General features: G+C 37.9%; 1 protein-coding gene across 1 annotated transcript in view; it reads right to left on the bottom strand.

Annotated features, from left to right (window-relative positions):
* DOCK4 (dedicator of cytokinesis 4) overlaps positions 1-24,616 on the bottom strand; it is a gene marked incomplete at its 5' end in the record, with an annotated part of 608,904 nt that overhangs the window by 130,383 nt on the left and 453,905 nt on the right. Inside the window, 1 exon segment of the mRNA XM_053716722.1 lies at positions 20,692-20,796. Coding sequence (XP_053572697.1) covers positions 20,692-20,796 — 105 coding nt within the window.

The raw sequence follows: 24,616 nt of genomic DNA, 5'->3' as shown, positions 1-24,616 counted from the left end.
AATGCAATACAAAACAATATGTCATATGTATATAGAGTCCAAAATTGGAGCAAACAATAAATAGCTTGAGACAGATAGGGATGATCTCTTCAAATACAGCCTCCACTCAAATATATATATATATATATACATACATACACACAGTATTTCATGCATTACTATTATATATATATATATATATATGTTAGCCTGTAGCCCAGCACTCCAACCTTTGAGGTGTATTCTGCACCTGGGTGCGATCCTCAATAATGTACTTGTATTCTGTACCTGGGTGCGATCCTCAATAATTTACTTATAAAAACTTTTTTGTTCAGAAGCGCACTCACAGGCGTATTTTTACATCAATCCAATAAAAACGTTTTATTATCAATACATCTGGTTCTCAATTTGACAGTCAACGTTTCGGTCCTTATTTGGGCCTTTCTCAAGACAAATATGTTCTCAAAATTTTCTCAGTAGCCACATGATGCATCCTATTGTAAAGGGACTTTAATCAGTCAATCGGGATGCTAGTCCCAGGACCTTTGGACTTCCAGGAACGGAGCGGTCTTGAATAGATGCCTGTCTGGGATGCTGTCTCTGCAACTTCACCTTTTATTCAGCAAGATTCCCTGACTAAGTGCTCCGTGTGGTGACAATTGCTGGATAAAAATCGTTGACTGTCAAATTGAGAACCAGATGTATTGATAATAAAACGTTTTTATTGGATTGATGTAAAAATACGCCTGTGAGTGCCCTTCTGAACAAAAAAGTTTATATAAGTACATTATTGAGGATCACACCCAGGTACAGAATACGCCTCGAAGGTTGGAGTGCTGGGCTACCGGCTAACATATATATACAGTAATTCATGAAATACTGTGTGGGGGCTGTATTTGAAGAGACGTTTACTAGTGATCATCACCATTTCTCTCAAGCTATTTATTGTTTTCTCCAATTTTGGACTCTATATACATATCATATATATATATATATATATGTGTAAATTTATTATTTATGCATAGTATCTTTTGTATAGTGCCATCCTGCTTCTTTTTGTATTTATATATATATATATATATATAACATAATTTATGTAAGAACTTACCTGATAAATTCATGAGCTAGTGACGTATGGGATATACATTCCTACCAGGAGGGGCAAAGTTTCCCAAACCTCAAATGCCTATAAATACACCCCTCACCACACCCACAAATCAGTTTAACGCATAGCCAAGAAGTGGGGTGATAAGACAAAAGTGCGAAAGCATAAAAAATAAGGAATTGGAATAATTGTGCTTTATACAAAAAAATCATAACCACCACAAAAAGGGTGGGCCTCATGGACTCTTGCTAATATGAAAGAAATGAATTTATCAGGTAAGTTCTTACATAAATTATGTTTTCTTTCATGTAATTAGCAAGAGTCCATGAGCTAGTGACGTATGGAATAATGACTACCCAAGATGTGGATCTTCCACGCAAGAGTCACTAGAGAGGGAGGGAAAAAATAAAGACAGCCAATTCCGCTGAAAATAATCCACACCCAAAATAAAGTTTAAAACTTATAATGAAAAAAACTGAAATTATAAGCAGAAGAATCAAACTGAAACAACTGCCTGAAGTACTTTTCTACCAAAAACTGCTTCAGAAGAAGAAAACACATAAAAATGGTAGAATTTAGTAAAAGTATGCAAAGAAGACCAAGTTGCTGCTTTGCAAAACTGATCAACCGAAGCTTCATTCCTAAACGCCCAGGAAGTAGAAACTGACCTAGTAGAATGAGCTGTAATCCTTTGAGGCGGAGTTTTACCCGACTCGACATAAGCATGATGAATTAAAGATTTCAACCAAGATGCCAAAGAAATGGCAGAGGCCTTCTGACCTTTCCTAGAACCGGAAAAGATAACAAATAGACTAGAAGTCTTTCGGAAATTCTTAGTAGCTTCAACATAATATTTGAAAACTCTAACTACATCCAAAGAATGCAATGATCTCTCCTTAGAATTCTTAGGATTTAGGACATAATGAAGGAACCACAATTTCTCTACTAATGTTGTTAGAATTCACAACCTTAGGTAAAAATTCAAAAGAAGTTCGCAACACCGCCTTATCCTGATGAAAAATCAGAAAAGGAGACTCACAAGAAAGAGCAGATAATTCAGAAACTCTTCTAGCAGAAGAGATGGCCAAAAGAAACAAAACTTTCCAAGAAAGTAATTTAATGTCCAGTGAATGCATAGGTTCAAACGGAGGAGCTTGAAGAGCCCCCAGAACCAAAATCAAACTCCAAGGAGGAGAAATTGACTTAATAACAAGTTTTATACGAACCAAAGCTTGTACAAAACAATAAAAATCAGGAAAACTAGCGAAAAAGAACAGAAAGAGCAAAGATTTGTCCTATTAAGGAACTTGCAGACAAAACTTATCCAAACCATCCTGAAGAAACTGTAAAATTCTAGGAAGAATGCCAAGAAAAATGATGAGAAAAACACCAAAAAATGCAGTATTCAGAATCAAGCGTTCAATCTCCATACCTTCAATTTTAAGGATTTGAGATCCTGATGGAAAAAAAGGACCTTGTGATAGAAGGTCTGGTCTTAACGGAAGAGTCCACGGATGGCAAGGAGCCACCCGGACAAGATCTGCATACCAAAACCTGTGAGGCCATGCTGGAGCCACCAGCAAAATAAACGAACGCTCCTTTAGAATTTTGGAAATCACTCTTGAAAGAAGAACTAGAGGCGGAAAGGTATAGCAGGATGATATTTCCAAGGAAGTGACAATGCATCCACTGATTCCGCCTGAGAATCCCTGGATCTGGACAGATACCTGGGAAGCTTCTTGTTTAGAAGAGAAGCTTCAGATCTATTTCTGGAAGTCCCCATATTTGAACAATCTGAAGAAATACCTCTGGGTGAAGAGACCATTCGCCCGGATGTAGCATTTGGCGACTGAGATAATCCGCTTCCCAATTGTCTATACCTGGGATATGAACCGCAGAAATTAGACAGGAGCTGGATTTTGCCCATACAAGTATTCGAGATACTTCCTTTATAGCCAGAGGACTGTGAGTCCCTCTTGATGATTGACATATGCCACATTTGTGACATTGTCCGTCTGAAAACAAATGAACGACTCTCTCTTTAGAAGAGGCCACGACTGAAGAGCTCTGAAAATTGCACAGAGTTCCAAAATGTTGATTGGAAATCTCGAGATTCCCAAACCCCTTGTGCTGTCAGAAACAACCATACAGCTCCCCAACCTGTCAGACTTGCATCTGTTGAGATCACAGTCCAGGTTGGAAGAACAAAAGAAGCCCCCTGAACTAAACGATGGTGGTCTGTACCACGTCAGAGGGTGTCGAACAATCGGTTTTAAAGATATTAAATGAGATATCTTTGTATAAACCCTGCACCACTGGTTCAGCATACAGAGCTGAAGAGGTCGCATGTGAAAATGAGCAAAGGGGAACAAGTCCAATGCAGCAGTCATAAGAACCTAGAATTTCCATGCATAAGGCTACCGAAGGGAATGATTGAGACTGAAGGTTTCGATAAGCTGAAACCAATTTCAGACGTCTCTTGTCTGACAGAGACAGAGTCATGGACACTGAATCTATCTGGAAACCTAAAAAAGGTTACTCTTGTCTGAGGAATCAACAAACTTTTTGGTTAATTGATCCTCCAACCATGTTCTTGAAGAAACAACACTCATAAAAAGCTGGAAAGGATCTTTCCATTGAAAATGAGCAAAGGGAATTGAATCCAATGCTGTTAAAACTTCTATGCATATATAGCAAGTGAAGGAAATAATAGAGACTAAAGGTACCGACAGACGGAACCCAATACAAATTGTCCCTTGTCTGATAGAGACAAAGACAGTGACATAAACCATCTGGAAACCTAAAAAAACAGAGGACTTGCAAAATGCAAAACAACAAGACAAATGCAACAGCACCTAGTCTAGTAAATGTTGTCCCTTTAACAATGCTAAAATAAATCATAATCTGATACTTGATCTTAAAGTAAACAGAAAAAATGAAGCAATTGCAATATCACAGGACCAAGAAAAGTACCTGAAACTAAATAATTTTCCATAAATAAGATACAACTATATAAAGGAAAATAAATTCTATTTTGCTATAAAAACAATAGCATAATTAGCAGGAGTAGAGATAGCCCCAATAAATTGGAGAACCCTCCAAATTGAATTTAACTGCTGGCAAAGAATATAGTTTAAAACCTTTGAAGAAGGAATAAAAGAAAATTCTCAGCCTATTCCATTCCCTAGTATGGGGAATTGGAAAGAAAACCTCTGAAATCACAGAAGAATAAAAAGGCAGAAATAGTGTCAGCTAGTCTTAAAGAACTAGTTACCTTAATATCCAAAATAATCAACACCTCTTCAACAAAGAACAAATGTACTTTAATAATAAAAAAATTATAAAAAAGTAGATTTGTTAGTGTCAATATCTGATGAAGAGAATTTCTGAAAGAGAAAAAAACATCATCAGAGAAGGATAAATCAGTATGTTGTTGGTCATTTGAAACTTCAATAATTAAAAAAGAAGTGAAAAAGACCTAAAAATTGTATTAGAAGGCACGAAGTCAGACAAAGCCTTAATCAGAAAAAATATTTCTTATAAATCTTCTAAACATTTCTTGTACTTAAGCATGGAAATGTATAAAGCATAAATACTAATGGAATCTGCATGTAAAAGTATATCATCATAACTTATTACAAACCATAGCTAAAGATAAACATTTATAACATTTAAAATAAATGAACTTAGCTTTGGTAGAACTGAAACTCAGTTAAGCATTCTTCCAGAAGTGGCTTCTGACTCAGGGTCAATCGGAGACATCTTGCAATATGTAATAGAAAAAACAACATATAAAGCAAAATTGATCAAATTCCTTAAATGACAGTTTCAGGAATGGGAAAAAATGCCAGTGAACAAGCTTCTAGCAACCAGAAGCAATAAATAATGAGACTTAAATAATGTGGAGACAATAGTGTAGAGACATATTTTTTAGCGCCAAAAAAGACGCCCACATTATTTGACGCCTAAATGCTTTTGGCGCCAAAAATGACGCCACATCCGGAACGCCGACACTTTTGGCGCAAAAAACGTAAAAAAATGACGCAACTTCCGGCGACACGTATGACGCCGGAAAAAGAAAAAAAAAATTTGCGCCAAAAAAGTCCGCGCCAAGAATGACGCAATAAAATGAAGCATTTTCAGCCCCCGCGAGCCTAATAGCCCACAGGGAAAAAGTCAAATTTTAAGGTAAGCAAAAAATTGATTAATTCATATGCATTATCCCAAATATGAAACTGACTGTCTGAAATAAGGAACGTTGAACATCCTGAGTCAAGGCAAATAAATGTTTGAACACATATATTTAGAACTTTATATAAAAGTGCCCAACCATAGCTTAGAGTGTCACAGAAAATAAGACTTACTTACCCCAGGACACTCATCTACAAGTAGTAGAAAGCCAAACCAGTACTGAAACGAGAATCAGTAGAGGTAATGGTATATATAAGAGTATATCGTCGATCTGAAAAGGGAGGTAAGAGATGAATCTCTACGACCGATAACAGAGAACCTATGAAATAGACCCCGTAGAAGGAGATCATTGAATTCAAATAGGCAATACTCTCCTCACATCCCTCTGACATTCACTGCACGCTGAGAGGAAAACCGGGCTCCAACCTGCTGCGGAGCGCATATCAACGTAGAATCTAGCACAAACTTACTTCACCACCTCCATAGGAGGCAAAGTTTGTAAAACTGATTTGTGGGTGTGGTGAGGGGTGTATTTATAGGCATTTGAGGTTTGGGAAACTTTGCCCCTCCTGGTAGGAATGTATATCCCATACGTCACTAGCTCATGGACTCTTGCTAATTACATGAAAGAAATATATATATATATATATATATATATATATATATATATATATATATATATATATATATATATATATATATATATATATACAAAAGATGATGTCCAGGCACTCCACTTAGTAAAAACGTCCAAAATGTATTAATGTGTATAAAAACAGGAGGTAAGTGTCTACAGTTTAGACACTGGACTGACAGACACACACACATACTGTATGTATATATATATATATATATATATATATATATATATATATATATATATATATACTATATATATAAATAACATTTAAAATTAGGGGGAGGCAAAAAGTGAGTTTAAAATCCTCCACTACGCACAAAATATAGAGAAAATAACTCATTGTGTAGTTCATTAACAAATCTAGACAGGCCAGAAGGCTTGTTTTCCCACAGAAAACCTCTGAATTACATTGTTTCCAATGCAGCAAACTATTCTGGTAAGATATGCAAATGAGGTTCACATTGACACACTTTTTTACTTCAAGTCTGCTTTTACGCAGACTCCCTTTACGCCAAAGCATCGCTGTTCACACAGCTTATAAGCTTAGCTAGGGTTCTGGTTATCACCATCATTGTTTAGGGCAGGGTCAAATAAACCCAGAAAGAGAGATAGGTCCCCACAAAGAGACGGAAAAAGTATGGGAACTCAGAAGAAGAGCCACAAAAAGGGCATTAGAAACAGACGAGGAGGACGAGGGGGAAGGAGAATACAATCAGCCAAACAGAAGAAGGATGAGTTAATCTCTCTCAAAAAAGACATGATAAACCTTTCTGATTTAAACCTAGAAAAGGAAGGCATTAGATTGTTGGGAAAAGGGCTTAATTTTGCACCTAAAAGTAAACCAAATAAGTTTGAAGTTTACATGGATGTACAGAAATGTATCCGTAAAATGACATTAAAAAGATACTATCTTAAGGATAATAGAGGGTATGAACCACCAAATAAATTTTACATTGAAGGAACTGATTTAAATACAATAAGAATTTTAAAAGATTTGAAAGAGGAGTCATCCAGTCAGGAACATCAAATTTCCCTTAATAATAAAAATGGGGGAGAGGTATAACTTGATGTTGGGAACCTTCTTGAGCTATCCCAATATGAGGAAGAAAAAGAAATTAGACACACAAATTTTAAGGGTAAATCAACATTTTACCCAGTAAACATGCAGGGAAATCAATTGGCAGTATTTAATAAATTATTATGTGAAGATCTCAATAAATTACTTCCTAAATGTAAGATTAATACATTTAATGATAATCTCACTTGGAGAGAAAGAAAAGCACTAGATATACTGAAAAACAATAGGGGGTGGTGATAAGGGCGGTAGATAAAGGTGGAGGCCTCGTAATTCAGAACAGGAAGGATTACACTTTGGTGGCATACAACCTATTAAATGATATTAATACTTATAGAAAGTTGAAAGAAGATCCCACTTTATATTTTCAGAATGAGCTTAATAGTTTGCTCAAAGCCGCTAAAGACCAGGGAGTATTAACATTAAATGAGTTTAATTTTATTTTATCACCTCCCTAAGGTGCATAAAAATATGGAAAAAAACCCTGGAAGACCAATTACTTCCGGGGTTGGCGCTTTATGCCATAATTTGTCTAAGTATATCGATTATTTCCTTTAACCTCTTGTAAGTAAAACAAGAGTCTTCATTTTCTTTATGTTTTTCTTTATGTTTTTTAAGATGGTTATTTATTGCGTTATTTATTTTTATTCGTAGCTTTTCTGGAATGAATTAAAGAAAGTATACTGATGTGTTTATAATATATAGTTTGCACTGATTGATGTATAAATTTGTATCAATGTTTTTAATATTTTGTTTTTGTGTTTTTAAATGTTGATTGTAGACATTATGAATTATGTATTAACTTACGGCTAGATTTAGAGCTTTGCCGGTAACGACCCGCGTAGCTAACGCTGGCTTTTTTCCCCCCGCACCTTTTAAATACCGCTGGTATTTAGAGTTCACAGAAGGGCTGCGTTAGGCTCCAAAAAGGGAGCGTAGAGCATGATTTACCGCCACTGCAACTCTAAATACCAGCGGTGCTTACGGACGCGGCCAGCTTCAAAAACGTGCTTGTGCACGATTCCCCCATAGGAAACAATAGGGCCGTTTGAGCTAAAAAAAAAAACTAACACCTGCAAAAAAGCAGCGTTCAGCTTCTAACGCAGCCCCATTGTTTCCTATGGGAAAACACTTCCTAAGTCTGCACCTAACACCCTAACATGAACCCCGAGTCTAAACACCCCTAACCTTACACTTATTAACCCCTAATCTGCCGCCCCCGCTATCACTGACCCCTGCATATATTTTTTAACCCCTAATCTGCCGCTCCGTACACCGCCGCAACCTACATTATCCCTATGTACCCCTAATCTGCTGCCCCTAACACCGCCGACCCCTATATTATATTTATTAACCCCTAATCTGCCACCCCCAACGTCGCCGCCACCTACATAAACATATTAACCCCTAATCTCCCGACCGGACCGCACCGCTACTCTAATAAATGTATTAACCCCCCCCCCAACATTACAACCCACCACCCACATACCCCTAATCTAACCCAAACTCCCCTTAAATAAACCTAACACTAAGCCCCTGAAGATCTTCCTACCTTATCTTCACCACGCCGGGTATCACCGATCGGTCCAGGCTCCGATGTCTTGATCCAAGCCCAAGCGGGGGCTGAAGACGTCCATCCTCCGGCTGAAGTCTTGATCCAAGCGGCGGCTGAAGAAGTCCATCATCGGGCAGAAGTCTTCATCCTATCCGGGCAGAAGAGGAGATCCGGACCGGTAGACATCTTCATCCAAGCGGCATCTTCTATCTTCTTCCATCCGATGACGAGCGGCTCCATCTTCAAGACCTCCGGCGCGGATCCATCCTCTTCTTCTGACGTCCTAAAACAGAATGAAGGTTCCTTTAAGGGACGTCATCCAAGATGGCGTCCCTCGAATTCCGATTGGCTGATAGGATTCTATAAGCCAATCGGAATTAAGGTAGGAAAATTCTGATTGGCTGATGGAATCAGCCAATCAGATTCAAGTTCAATCCGATTGGCTGATCCAATCAGCCAATCAGATTGAGCTTGCATTCTATTGGCTGTTCCGATCAGCCAATAGAATGCAAGCTCAATCTAATTGGCTGATCCAATTCCTCTTCTGCCCAGATAGGATGAAGACTTCTGCCCGATGATGGACTTCTTTAGCCGCCGCTTGGATCAAGACTTCAGCCGGAGGATGGACATCTTCAGCCCCCGCTTGGGCTTGGATCAAGACTTCAGCCAGAGGATGGACGTCTTCAGCCCCCGCTTGGGCTTGGATCAAGACATCGGAGCCTGGACCGATCGTTGATACCCGGCGTGGTGAAGATAAGGTAGGAAGATCTTCAGGGGCTTAGTGTTAGGTTTATTTAAGGGGGGTTTGGGTTAGATTAGGGGTATGCGGGTGGTGGGTTGTAATGTGGGGGGGTATTGTATGTTTTTTTTCCAGGCAAAAGAGCTGAATTCTTTGGGGCATGCCCCGCAAAAGGCCCTTTTAAAGGCTGGTAAGGTAATAGAGCTTTTCTATTTTTATTTTAGAATAGGGTAGGGCATTTTTTTATTTTGGGGGGCTTTGTTATTTTATTAGGGGGCTTAGAGTAGGTCTAATTAGCTTAAAATTGTTGTAATATTTTTCTAATGTTTGTAAATATTTTTTTATTTTTTGTAACTTAGTTCTTTTTTATTTTTTGTACTTTAGTTAGTTTATTTAATTGTATTTATTTGTAGGTATTGTATTTAATTAATTTATTGATAGTGTAGTGTTAGGTTTAATTGTAGATAATTGTAGGCATTTTATTTAATTAATTTATTGATAGTGTAGTGTTAGGTTTAATTGTAACCTAGGTTAGGATTTATTTTACAGGTAATTTTGTAATTATTTTAACTAGGTAACTAGTAAATAGTTATTAACTATTTAATAGCTATTGTACCTGGTTAAAATAAATACAAAGTTGCCTGTAAAATAAATATAAATGCTAAAATAGCTACAATATAATTATAATTTATATTGTAGCTATATTAGGGTTTATTTTACAGGTAAGTATTTAGCTTTAAATAGGAATAATTTATTTAATAAGATTTATTTTATTTCGTTAGATTAAAATTATATTTAACTTAGGGGGTGTTAGGGTTAGACTTAGCTTTAGGGGTTAATACATTTATTAGAGTAGTGGTGAGGTCCGGTCGGCAGATTAGGGGTTAATAATTGTAGGTATGTGGCGGCGACGTTGGGGGCGGCAGATTAGGGGTTAATAAATATAATATAGGGGTCGGCGGTGTTAGGGGCAGCAGATTAGGGGTACATAGGGATAATGTAGGTGGCGGCAGTGTGCGGTCGGCAGATTAGGGGTTAAAAAAATTTAATAGAGTGGCGGCGATGTGGGGGGACCTCGGTTTAGGGGTACATAGGTAGTTTATGGGTGTTAGTGTACTTTAGAGCACAGTAGTTAAGAGCTTTATGAACCGGCGTTAGCCCAGAAAGCTCTTAACTCCTGGCTTTTTGCTGCGGCTGGAGTTTTGTCGTTAGATTTCTAACGCTTACTTCAGCCAAGACTCTAAATACCGGCGTTAGAAAGATCCCATTGAAAAGATAGGATACTCAAATGGCGTAAGGGGATCTGCGGTATGGAAAAGTTGCGGCTGGAAAGTGAGTGTTAGACCCTTTCCTGACTGACTCTAAATACCAGCGGTAGCCCAAAACCAGCGTTAGGAGCCTCTAACGCTGGTTTTGACGGCTAACGCCAAACTCTAAATCTAGGTGTTACTCCTGATAAGGCCTATGGAACTTATACTAATAATTGTTAGACTTATTTAGACCAATCAAAAGGGAGGATATCGTATAAATATAGCGGTATCCTCCTAACTGACATGCTCTTGAGAAAGCCCGGGCGTACTCCGGGGGAAACGCGTTGAGCTTTATTGTTCGTGAGTTCAGGTGGTTATCCAGCAGTAAAAGTGACTGTGTTTATACCGGAACCTGGAAACTTGTGTAAAACCTGCCACTGAGACCCCAACGGATTTGTAATCATTTCATGTGATTAAGATCGTACTTCTAATAAGTGCATTTTTAAAGTAGCATTGTTGCTTGTTCTTAAATAAACACCTTGAATCAGAGTTGCGCTGTCTCCTTTTGTTTTTATACATCCAGGAATTGCTTTTTATCTTGTGGAAGAGAAACCCACAGATTTGGTGACGGCAGCACTCGTTCCCAGAAGGTAGAACCTGACAAGAAGTGAGGATTAACTCCACTACCGTAACCTGGCTGGGACGAAATTATTTCATGGTCTTCAAACCTGTGAGACTAATTGTGCTTTTAAATTTGTTTTAGACCGGGACAGTCTAGCAAACTTGATTTTGGACAATAGAGAGTTGAGTTTTAATTGCAGTGACTCTTAATTGCCATGACCATCTTAAGATCTGCTTTTTACTGCTTGTCCTAATTTTTAACATTGCTAATATTTTCATAGTGCTTAATTTTTTCATCATTTTTAGTTAGCATACTAACAGTTTCTCTATTTGCTTACATAGTGACGAATTCTTTAAAACTTTTATATATTTGGCATAAAATTTTTGCTATTACTAATTTGACAGCAACATAAGGTATATTAACAATTAACTGACTTTGCGGTTGAATGAACAAATTTATTAATGCATATCATCTCACTTTAGAATTTTACTTTGATATTTAGAGCTTTTTATAGCATAGAATAAGAGGCAACTAATTGTTCTATTTTCTGAATAATATTGTTTCACAAGCGCTGCTAAGTTATCCTGAGTCTTATCAAGTGGTGGGGATTTTTTAGCTAGGGTTAGTGCAGTGATTCAGAACCATCCCAGGACAGCCTGTTTCGTGGTGTTTGCCACTCATCAGCTGGGAGAAGGTTTGAATCACTACTGGGTGAAGTAGATTTCAGGGCAAAATACAACAACATTTAAAATTAGGGGGAGGCAAAAAGTGTGTTTAAAATCCTCCACTGCACACAAAATATAGAGAAAATAACTCATTGTGTAGTTCATTACCATTGTTGTTGTATTTTGCCCAGAAATCAGACTTGAAGTAAAAAGAAAATTTATTTATTTCTTTTTTGACACGATTAGTCCACGGATCATCTTAATTACTATTGGGAATACCACTCCTGCCCTGCAGGAGGCAGCAAAGAGCACCACAGCAAAGCTGTTAAATATCACCTCCCTTCCCTCCCAACCCAGTCATTCGACCAAAGTAAAGGAGAGAAAGGAAGTAACAAGGTGCAGAGGTGTCTGAAGTTATAATAACCAACAACCTGTCTTACAAAAACAGGGCAGGCCGTGGACTCATCGTGTCAAAAAAGAAATAAATTTATCAGGTAAGCATAAATTTTCTTTTCTTTGTAATGACACGATGAGTCCAAGGATCATCTTAATTACTATTGGGAATCAATACCTAAGCTAGAGTACACAGAAGATACGGGAGGGACAAGACAGGGAACCTAAACTGAAGGCAACACTGCTTGAAGAACCTTTCTCCGAAAAGCGGCCTCAACCGAAGCAAAAGTGTCAAATTTGTAGAATTTTGAAAAAGTTTGAAGAGAGGACCAAGTTGCAGCCTTGCAAATCTGTTCCACAGAAGCTTCATTTTTGAATGCCCATGAGGAAGTAACAGGCCTCATGGAATGAGCTGCATTTCTTTCTGGAGGCTGCTGTCCAGCAGTCTCATAAGCAAAACGTATGATACTCTTCAGCCAAACAGAAAGAGAAGTAGCCGTAGCTTTCTGTCCCTTATGTTTTCCTGAAAAAACCACAAACAAAGCAGAAGACTGACGAAAAGCCTTAGTCGTCTGCAGGTAAAACTTTAAGACACGAACCACGTCCAAATTGTGCAGTAGCCGTTCCTTCTGAGAGGTAGGATTAGGACACAAGGAAGGAACAACAATCTCCTGATTAATGTTCCGATCAGAAACAACTTAAGGAAGAAATTTCATTTTAGTACGTAAAACCACCTTATCTGAATGAAAAATAAGGTAAGGGGACTCATACTGCAATGCCGAGAGCTCTGACACTCTGCGAGCAGAAGAAATAGCAACAAGAAATAAAACTTTCCAAGATAACAACTTAATATCTAAGGAATGCATAGGCTCAAACGGAGCCCCTTGAAGAACTTTGAGAACCAAATTAAGACTCCATGGAGGAGTAACTGGCTTAAACACAGGCCTGATCCTGACCAAGGCCTGACAAAAAGATTGCACATCTGGAACATCTGCCAGCCATTTGTGTAACAAAATAGATAAGGCAGAAATGTGACCCTTTAGAGAACTTGTTGATAATCCCTTTTCCAAACCCTCTTGGAGAAAAAACAAAATACTAGGAATCCTAACTCTACTCCAGGAGTAGCCCTTGGATTCACACCAATAGAGATATTTACGCTATATTTTATGGTAAATCTTTCTAGTTACAGGTTTACGAGCCTGAATCATGGTCTCTATGACCGATTCTAAAAAGCCCCACTTGGATAAAATTAAGCGTTCAATCTCCAAGCAGTCAGCTTCAGAGAAACTAGATTTGGGTGATGGAAGGGCCCTTGAATTAGAAGGTTCTACCTCAACGGAAGTCTCCAAGGTGGCAGAGATGACATGTCCACCAGATCTGGTGCATACCAAATCCTGCGAGGCAAAGCCGGTGCAATGAGGATTACCAAGGCCCTCTCCTGCTTGATTCGAACAATCACCAGAGGAAGAAGAGCAAATGGAGGAAATAGGTATGCTAGACTGAATATCCAAGGTACCGCCAGGGCATCTATCAGTACCGCCTGAGGGTCCCTGGACCTCGACCCGTACCTCGGAAGCTTGGCATTCTGCCGAGATGCCATGAGATCTAATTCCGGCTGACCCCATTTGAGAATCAGGCTGGAAAACACTTCCGGATGGAGTTCCCACTCCCCTGGGTGAAAGGTCTGCATGCTCAGGAAGTCCGCCTCCCAGTTGTCCACCCCTGGGATGTGGATCGCCTACAGACAGCAAGAGTGGGTTTCCGCTCACTGGATTATTTTGGTTACCTCTGTCATCGCTAAGGAACTCCTCGTTCCTCCCTGATGATTGATGTAAGCCACTGAAGTTATGTTGTCCAACTGGAACCTGATGAACTGGACCGAGGCTAATTGAGGCCAGGTCAGAAGAGCATTGAAGATCGCTCTCAATTCCAGAATGTTTATAGGTAGAACAGACTCTGACTGAGTCCAAACTCCCTGAGCCTTTAGGGAGCCCCAGACTGCTCCCCATCCTAGAAGGCTGGCGTCTGTTGTCACAATCACCCAAGATGGTATGCGAAAGCAGGTTCCCTGTGAGAGATTATCCTGAGACAACCACCATTGAAGAGAATCCCTTGTCTCCTGCTTCAGAAGAATTCGAGGAGACAAATCTGTATAATATCCGTTCCATTGCTTGAGCATGTCTAACTGCAGAGGTCTGAGATGGAACCGAGCAAACGGGATGATGTCCATTGCGGCTACCATCAGCCCGATTACCTCCATGCACTGAGCCACTGATGGCCGAGGAGTGGACTGAAGAGCTAGACAGGTAACGAAAAACTTTGATTTCCTGACTTCTGTCAGAAAAATCTTAATTGAAAGGGAATCTATTATGGTTCCCAAAAAAGTTACCCTTGTATTTGGGACTAAGGAACACTTTTCCAAATTTACCTTCCATCCGTGAGACCTTAGGAAGGATAACAACATTTCCGTGTGGGATCTTGCTTCTTGTAAGGATGGTGCCTGGACTAGGATGTTGTCCAGATAGGGCGCCACTGCAATGCCCCGTAACTGGAGCACCGCCAACAGCGATCCCAGAACCTTTGAGAAAATTATGGGAGCTGTGGCAATACCAAAGGGAAGAGCCACGAATTAGAAGTGTTTGTCTAGAAAGGCAAACCTTAGAAACTTGTGGTGGTCCCTGTGAATGGGAACATGCAAGTACGCGTCCTTTAAATCCACAGTTATCATAAATTGACCCTCTTGGATCAAAGATAGAATGGAACGAATAGTTTCCATCTTGAAGGACGGTACTCTGAGGAATTTGTTTAGACTCTTGAGATCTAAAATAGGCCTGAAGGTTCCCTCCTTTTTGGGAACCACAAACAGATTGGAATAAAATCCCTGACCCCGTTCCTGAATCGGAACAGGAACTATCACTACCAGGACGGAGAGGTCTCCTACACAGTGTAAGAACGCCTCTCTTTTTGTCTGGTCTACAGATAATCTTGAAAGCAGAAACCTGCCTCTGGGAGGAAAACTTTTGAACTCTAGTTTGTATCCCTGGGACACTATATCTACTGCCCAGGGATCCTGAACATCTCAAGCCCAAGCCTGAGCAAAGAAGTAAAGTCTGCCCCCTACAAGATCCGATCCCGGATCGGGGGCAGGCCCTTCATGCTGTCTTTGATTCAATAGAAGGCTTCTTGGATTGTTTTCCCTTATTCCAAGACTGATTGGGTCTCCATGAAGGTTTAGACTGTTCCTGCTTGGAGGCGGAAGAGGAAGAGTTTCCCTTGAAATTTCGAAAGGAACGAAAATTACTCTGTCGTCCCTTTTGTTTGTTCCTCTTATCCTGAGGGAGAAGATGACCCTTACCTCCCGTAATATCAGAGATAATTTCCGTCAAGCCAGGTCCAAACAAGCTCTTCCCCTTGTAACAAATTGCTAAAAGCTTAGACTTAGAGGATACATCCGCAGACCAAGGTTTTAACCATTAGGCTCCGCAAGCTAGAACAGAGAAACCAGAAATCTTTGCTCCCAGTTTGATAACTTGAAGGGAAGCATCAATAATAAAGGAATTAGAAAATTTAAGAGCTTTTATCCTATCCTGGATTTCATCCAGGGGAGTTTCTGTCCTGATAGCATCAGACAACACATCAAACCAATATGCCGCCGCATAAGTGACGGTAGCAATGCACACCGCTGGTTGCCATTGTAAGCCCTGGTGGACATACATCTTTTTGAGTAACCCTTCTAATTTTTTGTCCATAGGATCTTTGAAAGCACAACTATGCTCTATGGGTATAGCAGTCCTCTGAGCTAAGGTGGAAATGGCTCCTTCCACCTTGGGGACTGTTTGCTAAGCCTCTTTAATCGAGTCGGCTATGGGAAACATATTTTTAAATATAGAAGATGGGGAAAAAGGTAAACCCGGTCTCTCCCACTCCTTAGCAATGATCTCAGAAGCTTGGTCTGGTACCGGAAAATCCTCTATTGAGGAGGGTACCTCAAAATATTTGTTCAGCTTACTGGATTTCTTAGGATTAACGATGACTGTGGATTCGCTGTCGTCCAATGTAGCTAAAACCTCCTTAAGTAACAGACGGAGGTGCTCTAGCTTAAACCTGAAAGATACAACTTCAGTCAGCAAGAGGAATTACACTGTAAGAATCTGAAATTTCACATTCAGATGCTACTACATTATCCTCCTCCTCAGGCTTCTGTGAGGGGATATCTGAAATAGCAACAACTGCGTCAGAAACCTTGCTTGCTGAATGTCTGATTTTCCTCTTATGCTTACCCTGTAACATTGGGAAAGCAGACAATGCATCTGGAACTGCAGAAGACATGAGAGAAGCGATGTCTTTTAAAGTGACTCCCGCGGGAGCTAGTAAGAAGCGCAGGGCACTGCATGAGAGGGCGGTAAAATTTTGGATGCATGAGGAGAAAGTTGCGGCATATATTGAACTTAGTCATTAGACTCCTGGACAACATCCGCTTTAGAAAAAGTTGGCTCAGAAAAAAGTTTATCCCTGTAATTTAAAGTCCTCTCAATACATGAGGAACAGAAAGGGATTGGTGGTTCTACATTGGCATCAAAACACAAGGAACAAGTGACATTTTGCAATGCCCCTTGGTCCATTCTGATTCACAATAGTACAATTATCAAAAAGAAACCTTAATTTTGTAATAAAAATTTTAAGTGTAAAAAACTTTACAGGCCCTTTAAATTTTAAAATGTAACTTTATTACTGTAGATTGTAAAACGCACTAAATAGACCAGAAAAAAACAATATGACACCTCTACCTGACTCGCTAAAACCGGAGCTCTTTTTCTCACTTCCTGGAAAACTATCCGGACTCAGCAGGAGAACAAAGCAGTTGCTTTCCGGTCCTAGAAACGCATGCTTAACAAAGAATAATGCGTTTCTAGGCAGAGCTTGAAAATTTCTGAGCTGACTATATCTCCACACTGAGGCGCAATGAAATGGTGTGCAACTCAGCAAAGATCCGCCCATCATGGGCTTTACCAGTAACGCACAATCTCCCGGTCGGTATTTTTCTGAGTTAAACCGCCGGGAGACTTAACCACCAGAGCCATAATAAAAACTATTCTCCCAGCCCCAGTGCCTGCATCCTAATGCTGTCCAAGGTCTCTCCAGTCTATGAGAGTTTACAGTGTCCCCAATAATAAAGTGCCCTCTTTTAACTGAGCCCTTTAAATATTTTATTTTATATTTTATTAAAAAGAAAGCAGACTTGAAGTAAAAAAGTTTGACATTGTGAACCTCATTTGCTTATCTTACCAAGAATCCTTTGCTGTATTGGAAACAATGTAATTCAGAGATTTTCTGTGGGAAAAACAAGCCTTCTGGCCTGTCTTGATTTGTTAATGAACTACCCAATGAGTTATTTTCTCTATATTTTGTGCGTAGTGGAGGATTTTAAACACACTTTTTGCCTCCCTCTAATTTTAAATGTTGTTATATTTTGCCCAGAAATCAACTTCACCCAGGAGTGAATAAAACCTTCTCCCAGCTGATGAGTGGTAAAAACCATTAAACAGGCTGTCCTGGGATGGTTCTGAATCACTGCACTAACCCTAACTAAGCTTATAAACTGTGTGAACAGCAATGTTTTGGCGCAAAGGGAGTTTGTAAAAGCAGACTTGAAGTAAAAAAAAAGTGTTTAATTGTGAACCTCATTTGCATATCGCACCCAGAATCCTTTGCTACATTAGAAACAATGTAATTCAGAGGTTTTCTGTGGGAAAAACAAGCCTTCTGGCCTGTCTAGATTTGTTAATGAACTATTCAATTAGTTATTTTCTCTATATTATATATATATATATATATATATATATATATATATATATATATATATAAACACACACACATATATTTATATAAACATATATACATATAACACACATATATAATAAGGTACAGCCATTGGAGTTGAAGTCCTATAATAGTATATATTGTGATCCCCTTTTTAGATATGTCCATATTGAGTATGCAGGGGTATAACAGTCTTTATGATCTTTTCATCTAGGATATATGTCCCTATAGCTGGTTACATTTCAGTATTATGTATGTTTTTTCACTGCTGTTCATATATTGATTTTCTGTAGTTGCATATATTAGTCCTGATGCTAATTTATGGTCTTATATATTTAAAGCTCTATCCGAGAGAAAGGATTTCTGACAGTTTGATTATACCCTTTTTTGATACCAGCTCAGTCCCCTTTAAATATGATGTTAGTGGTTTATTGTTAGTACATGGTAGAGTAACATACATTGCTAAGACTATGATCTAATACGATGGTTGAAAATTTCATTACTGTTGTGGTATTTAGCTATATGATTGCTTTGTAGCCTATAGGAAACACGCTGTAATCAGCTGAGTAATGTAGATTGTGTCCAAACAGTCGATCGTATTGCCTACCTGGTGATTGGCCAAATCAGATGACATATATGACATCACTGGACACGCCCCATATCGCGGTTTTACTGGATTGTACTACGAGGTGAGCATTTAATACTGGTGAAGGCAGGTATAACAAGGCTGTGTGTTAGAGATATACCCACTTGTTGGCCCCCGAAATAATATAGTACGAATGCGCACGTAGTATACTCTCAGTTGCGTTGTGGGGATTGTATCCCTGTTAGTGATCAGAACTATGCCTCATCATTGGCTGATACTGATGACACACAATATGATTATATTGTACACGCCCCCCATCACTCAGCTTCTGTTGAACTCCACCACGCTGCAAATGTTTGGTAATGGTGGGGAAAAGGGCAACTATATAGATTGTCTGATCCTGTTTTTAAATCTAGATTGATTTGATGCTATATATCTTTAGGTGTTATCTGTTAACATAGGGCTGCAAGTATTGGGAATGATTAACATGAAAGGTCTAGGTAATATTAGATATGGATCTTCATTGTTCTATGGTTTTATGATTTAGAATATGTTGTAACTGTGTATACACACTATATTGCACTATGGTTGTTTATAGTAATTATATGATTCAATGGGTTATGCACTTATGATATGTAACACATGTTTTTATATCCTTATATTTGTATATAATATGTTTGTGTGTATATAATCACATGATTGCAATTAATGAGTATCAGCTGTGGTACCTTTGTGATTGGTTGTGGAGGAAGTAGGAGGAGCCTGTTTGAGTATGTAAGCACTGTTTTGTTCACTTTATGGTTGTCTGAGGAAAGGGTGAATGCCCAGAAACGTCACACATTAAAGTTGCTGTGGTTTAAATCCAGAGAGTGCAATTATTGGACCTTTTATACTTTGTTGTTTTGCACCATGGTACGTGTCTTGTCAGCAAGTGGGAGTGCGTTTTCCACAATTTTGTCTATATATATATATATATATATATATATATATATATATATATATATATATATATATATATATATATATATATATATATATATATACACACAAACAATCACAATAAATCACACTCTCTGGAATTAAGCACAGCGAACAGATTTGAAGTTTATTTCATTGTTTCTGCACCATGGTCCTGAGATAGTCTGCTGATGAGAGTGTATATGTGTGTGTGTATATATATATATATATATACACACACACGCACACAGATATATATATATATATATACACACACACGCAGACATATATATATATATATATATATATATATATATATATATATAACGTAGCAGAGGAGTGCACTCTCACTTTAAAGTCGTCAGGGTGCTAGTGGATAATAACAAACAGCATAAAGAAAAACTTGCACTCGCTGGATTTTTCCAAAACAGATTTTACTGTGACCGGTCACAGTAAAATATGTTTTGGAAAAATCCAGCGAGTACAGTTTTTCTTTAAGCTGTTTATATATATATATATATATATATATATATACATACGCACATACACGCACACACACACATACAATGGAGTAAATTAACTCTAAAGGGATATGAAACTGTAAAGGATTTTACATTGAATTTCTTTTCTTGTGCAGTGTCCATTACTTCATGTCACAGCTTCACAAGGGGGCTGGATCTAAACAGGAAGGCATATCTAGTTTCATGGCATAAATCTTCTAGAGTAACATGAGCTGGTTTACAATTAAGTGAACACAAAAGAGAGAGGCAGTCAGGTTCTGACCTTGCTCAGAAGAGGCAGAATGCAACCTAAGTTACCAACATAGCTGCTTCCTTAAATAGCTGTGGGCAGAGGCTACACTGAGCATTTCTAAGTGCTCATTTTGCAAGAAAACAAGTAAGTTGTTGCTGTTCTTTACACAATCTGTTTGTTTTTATGTTTTCTTTGATTCAGCATATTTTATTTTCCTAAAGGGAAGGGTTTCATATGTTTTTAAAGATATAATGAGACAAGAAAATATAGCCAGTTTGGGGTGCCTGCGTTCCTTTAACTACATTTACATGTAATAATGCTTATCGTCTTAAATAGTCATATATTCCTACATATTTATTACCCTCAGGAAAAAAGGGAACTTTTTTCCATAAAATCCAACTCTAAAAAACTCAGGTTCCAATCGTTGCTGATCCATGATTTTGTCGTAGAGAGAAGCTTCCATAATCTGCAGAAAAAAAGAGCAAATTTACTTTATATGTTACATTTATGCAACATATATTTATCAACTACATTTTTATTTCATTACAATTTTAAAAAGTTTGAGAGATCATTTGTAGTTTATATTTAAAGGAATATGAAACCCAAAACATTTCTTTTGTGATTCACACAGAGCCTACCATTTTTAAAACATTTTTCCAGTAGTGCTCTTGCAAATGGATACCATTCTTGCAAAACTGCTGCTATGTAGTGCTACAGAAATGGGCCGGCTCCTAAGCATAAGTAAATTAGAAAGTTGTTTAAAATTGAATGCTCTACATGAATCATGAAAGAAAAATTTTGTGTTTCATCTCCCTTTAAGGTCTTTCTTTAAAGGGCCATGATAGCCAAATGTTGAAACACTTGAAAGTGATGCAGCATAGCTGTAAAAAGCTGACTAGAAAATATCACCTGAACATCTCTATGTAAAAAAGAAAGATATTTTGCCTCAAAAATTCCTCAGTAGCCACATCCCATTGTAAAGGACTTCTAAGCAGCAAATCAGTATGTCTGTCCCGGGACAGCTAAGGGAGTGAGCTTACGTGCACACTTATCTTATTTCCCTATTCAGTTTAAGGAAGTTTACTATGAAATCTCATGAGAGTTAAGTGAAATCTCATGAGATCACAGTAAAAGAGTTCATGACCTCAGCACTGCTGATGCCGATTGGATGCTGTTCATTTCTTCTTTTTTACCTGCAGCTGAGCAACAGCTGAAATATATTTTTTACACAGAACTCTGCTGAGCTGAAGAAATTGTGAGGTAAAATATCTTCCTTTTTTACATAGAGATGCTCAGGTGATATTTTCCTGTCAGTCTTTTACAGTTATACTGCATCAGTTTCAAGTGATTTAGCATAAGTATTATGTCCCTTTAATGTATTTATATGCATTGTTTGTTATTGAAAAGTGGCCTAAAACGTAAAATAGTAATGGCAAGTATTCTCCTTGAAATAGACACGAAAGACAAAGGGAAAAGCTTCATAATTAAGATAAAGAATGTAATTTAAAAAGAAAAGTCCCACTTTACTTCTGCAATCAAATGTATGTGCAAATGTCTTAAGAACTATATGAGAGTACTATTTTCAACATTGCAAACATTGTTGTAATAAATCCCTTAAGATACATGCATCCTCCTAAGCCTATCTAGGTATGCTCTTAAGTAACTATATTCCCAAACTGATTAAAAGCCTTGAAATTTATGTTTAAGGGCCAATAACAGGATTGTCACAACCTTAAAGAATAAAACTATAATTAAGTAACTTTATTGAAAAACCTGATTAAAAGCCTTGAACGTGATACATTTATGGGCCAATTAAAGGACAGACAAATCCCTGCCAGAGTAAAAACAGAAAACAACAGTATTTTATAGTATCAAGGATTCATTACCAAGTCATCAGTGGAACCATGGTCATGAAAGAACCATGAGACAGCAAACTGAAAAACTTGTGGATCAACCAGTAATTCTAGCCTACCTACAGAACAAGCTCTGGTCAGCCTATATGTATAAGAGCAGCCCTCTGCTGAGCTCATGGCACCTTATTTTGGACCTGGATTATAAAAAGTGCTCTTATAACTTCATAAATTACAGTACTGCTCCATAAACTTCACTAATTGTTGATGTAAGTACCAGTCATCATAATGTTGATGGATTCAATCCTTTTATTCTGAAACAACCAAAACATCCAGGTTTTTAGAATAGGATAACCACTTTCTCTGAATTGTGATTTTATTTTGCCTCTTTCCAAGTACGACCTGAGAGACAATCTAGTTTGGGACAGAAAAAATCCTTTGTAATAAAACCTTTCGTTTTTTTATTAAAAACCTATTAAAGTCGCTATCCTGAACTAAGAATCTGGGGAAATAAAAATTGTTAACACCGCTCTTCTGCTTCCTAATCCCGTCTATCTCCAGACCAACAATTGCGTGATCTGAGATTAGAATATCCTGGATCATAGGATTAAGATCAAGTGAAAACATAGCTTCACTTATTAGAAATAGATCTATCCGAGACATCGCTTTATGTGTCTTGGACTCGCATGTAAATGCTCTTATATCTGGGGTTTTTATTCGCCAAATATCAAAAAGATTCAGCTTGCTACGAAAAGAGGCGAATAATTTTTCTTCCGCTTTCCTACCTATCTGGGAGTAGCCCTGTCTAATTCTATCCATAATTGGACTGGTTGTCATGTTAAAATCCCCGGCAACGATCAGATTTTTATTGATATATGGAAATAGTTTAACATATATGTTTTCCCAGAACACTGGATCTAACTCATTTGGGCCATATATATTGCAAATTACTAGGTGTGTATTACCATGTTCTACTTCAACTATGATGTATCTCCCCTCTGGGTCCTGTATTTGGTTAACAATTTTGTACATAAAAATAAAAATGGAAACTATACTATGATGAAAACAAAAATTATTACCATAAGATTGAAATATTCTGGGAGGCTGCCAAGGCAGTACTTCGGGGAGAAATAAAGGCCTATATGGTTAAATGGAGGAAAAAAAACCACAGCAATGGATGTGCAGTTGGCAAACCAACTAAAAAATAAGTATAAAGCCTATATTAGTACGCCTAATGAGAAAAGCTGGGTTGACTATACAAAGGCAAAGATAGAAAGAGAGAACTTCCTGAAAATAAAAATAGCTAAACAGGAAAAAAAAAATGAATGCTTTTTTCACCAGCCATCATGGAAGGTCAGCTAAAGTATTATCTTAAATAATGAAGAACAGGCAGGTTGAGAAAAGATATCTAACCTCAATTAAAATTGGGGAGACAAGATACACAACTGCGAGTAAAATAAGACAGGCAATGTATGAATATTACAAGGAAATTAATATGGCAGGAGCATGTGATAAAAAGATAAAAGAACAGTTTTGGGGAAAAGTTACTTTACCAAAAATAGACCCAGATGAATTATTGGAATTAAATTTGCCGATAACAGAAGAGGAAATTATTAAAGGAATAGGAAAGGCCAAACTGAATAAGTCTCCAGGCCCAGATCAAATTCCAGTGGAATTTTATAGAATCCTGAAAAATGAATTACCCGGCACGTTAGGTGACCTCTTTAATCAGTACTTTAGGGATAATTTTTCAGGATCTGATTTGTTTTCTGCATCCACAGTCACATTAATATATAAAAAAGGTAAAGACCCAGAAAATCCAAATGCATATAGACCAATATCATTACTAAACAATGATTATAAACTTCTCACATCAATAATTGCAGACAGATTAAAAAAGTACATAAATAAGTTGATCCATCAGGATCAATCAGGGTTTATGCCAGGGAGAAATGTTTCAAAAAATATAAGAAAAGTTCTAATGACTTTAAATCATTATTGGAATGAAACTAAGGCCAAAGGAAAAAACTGTGAAAATGATGTAGCCCTAATAACATTAGATGCTGAAAAGGCTTTCGATTTAATTAATTGGGACCACCTGTTCACTACACTAACACAATTTGGCCTAACAGGGAATTTTTATAATTTTGTGAAACTGATTTACAATACACCATACTCCTGCCTTCAAATAAATGGTCAACTGTCGCCAAAAATAAGGTTAACAAAAGGAACAAGACAAGGGTGCCCGTTGTCACCCTTGCTATTTAATTTGTCACTAGAACCATTTGCTATAAGGCTGAGACAAAGCTTACCGGGGGTAAAGGTAGGAGATGGCAGGGTGTCTTTGGCACTATACGCAGACGATATAATACTCTTTTTGCCTAGAACATCTCAAATTATACCAATATTATTAGAATTAATAGAGGAATTCAGTGC

Source organism: Bombina bombina, chromosome 6 (assembly GCF_027579735.1).
Source record: "Bombina bombina isolate aBomBom1 chromosome 6, aBomBom1.pri, whole genome shotgun sequence".
Classification (NCBI taxonomy): domain Eukaryota; kingdom Metazoa; phylum Chordata; class Amphibia; order Anura; family Bombinatoridae; genus Bombina; species Bombina bombina.
This window is presented reverse-complemented; position numbering and strand designations above follow the sequence as displayed.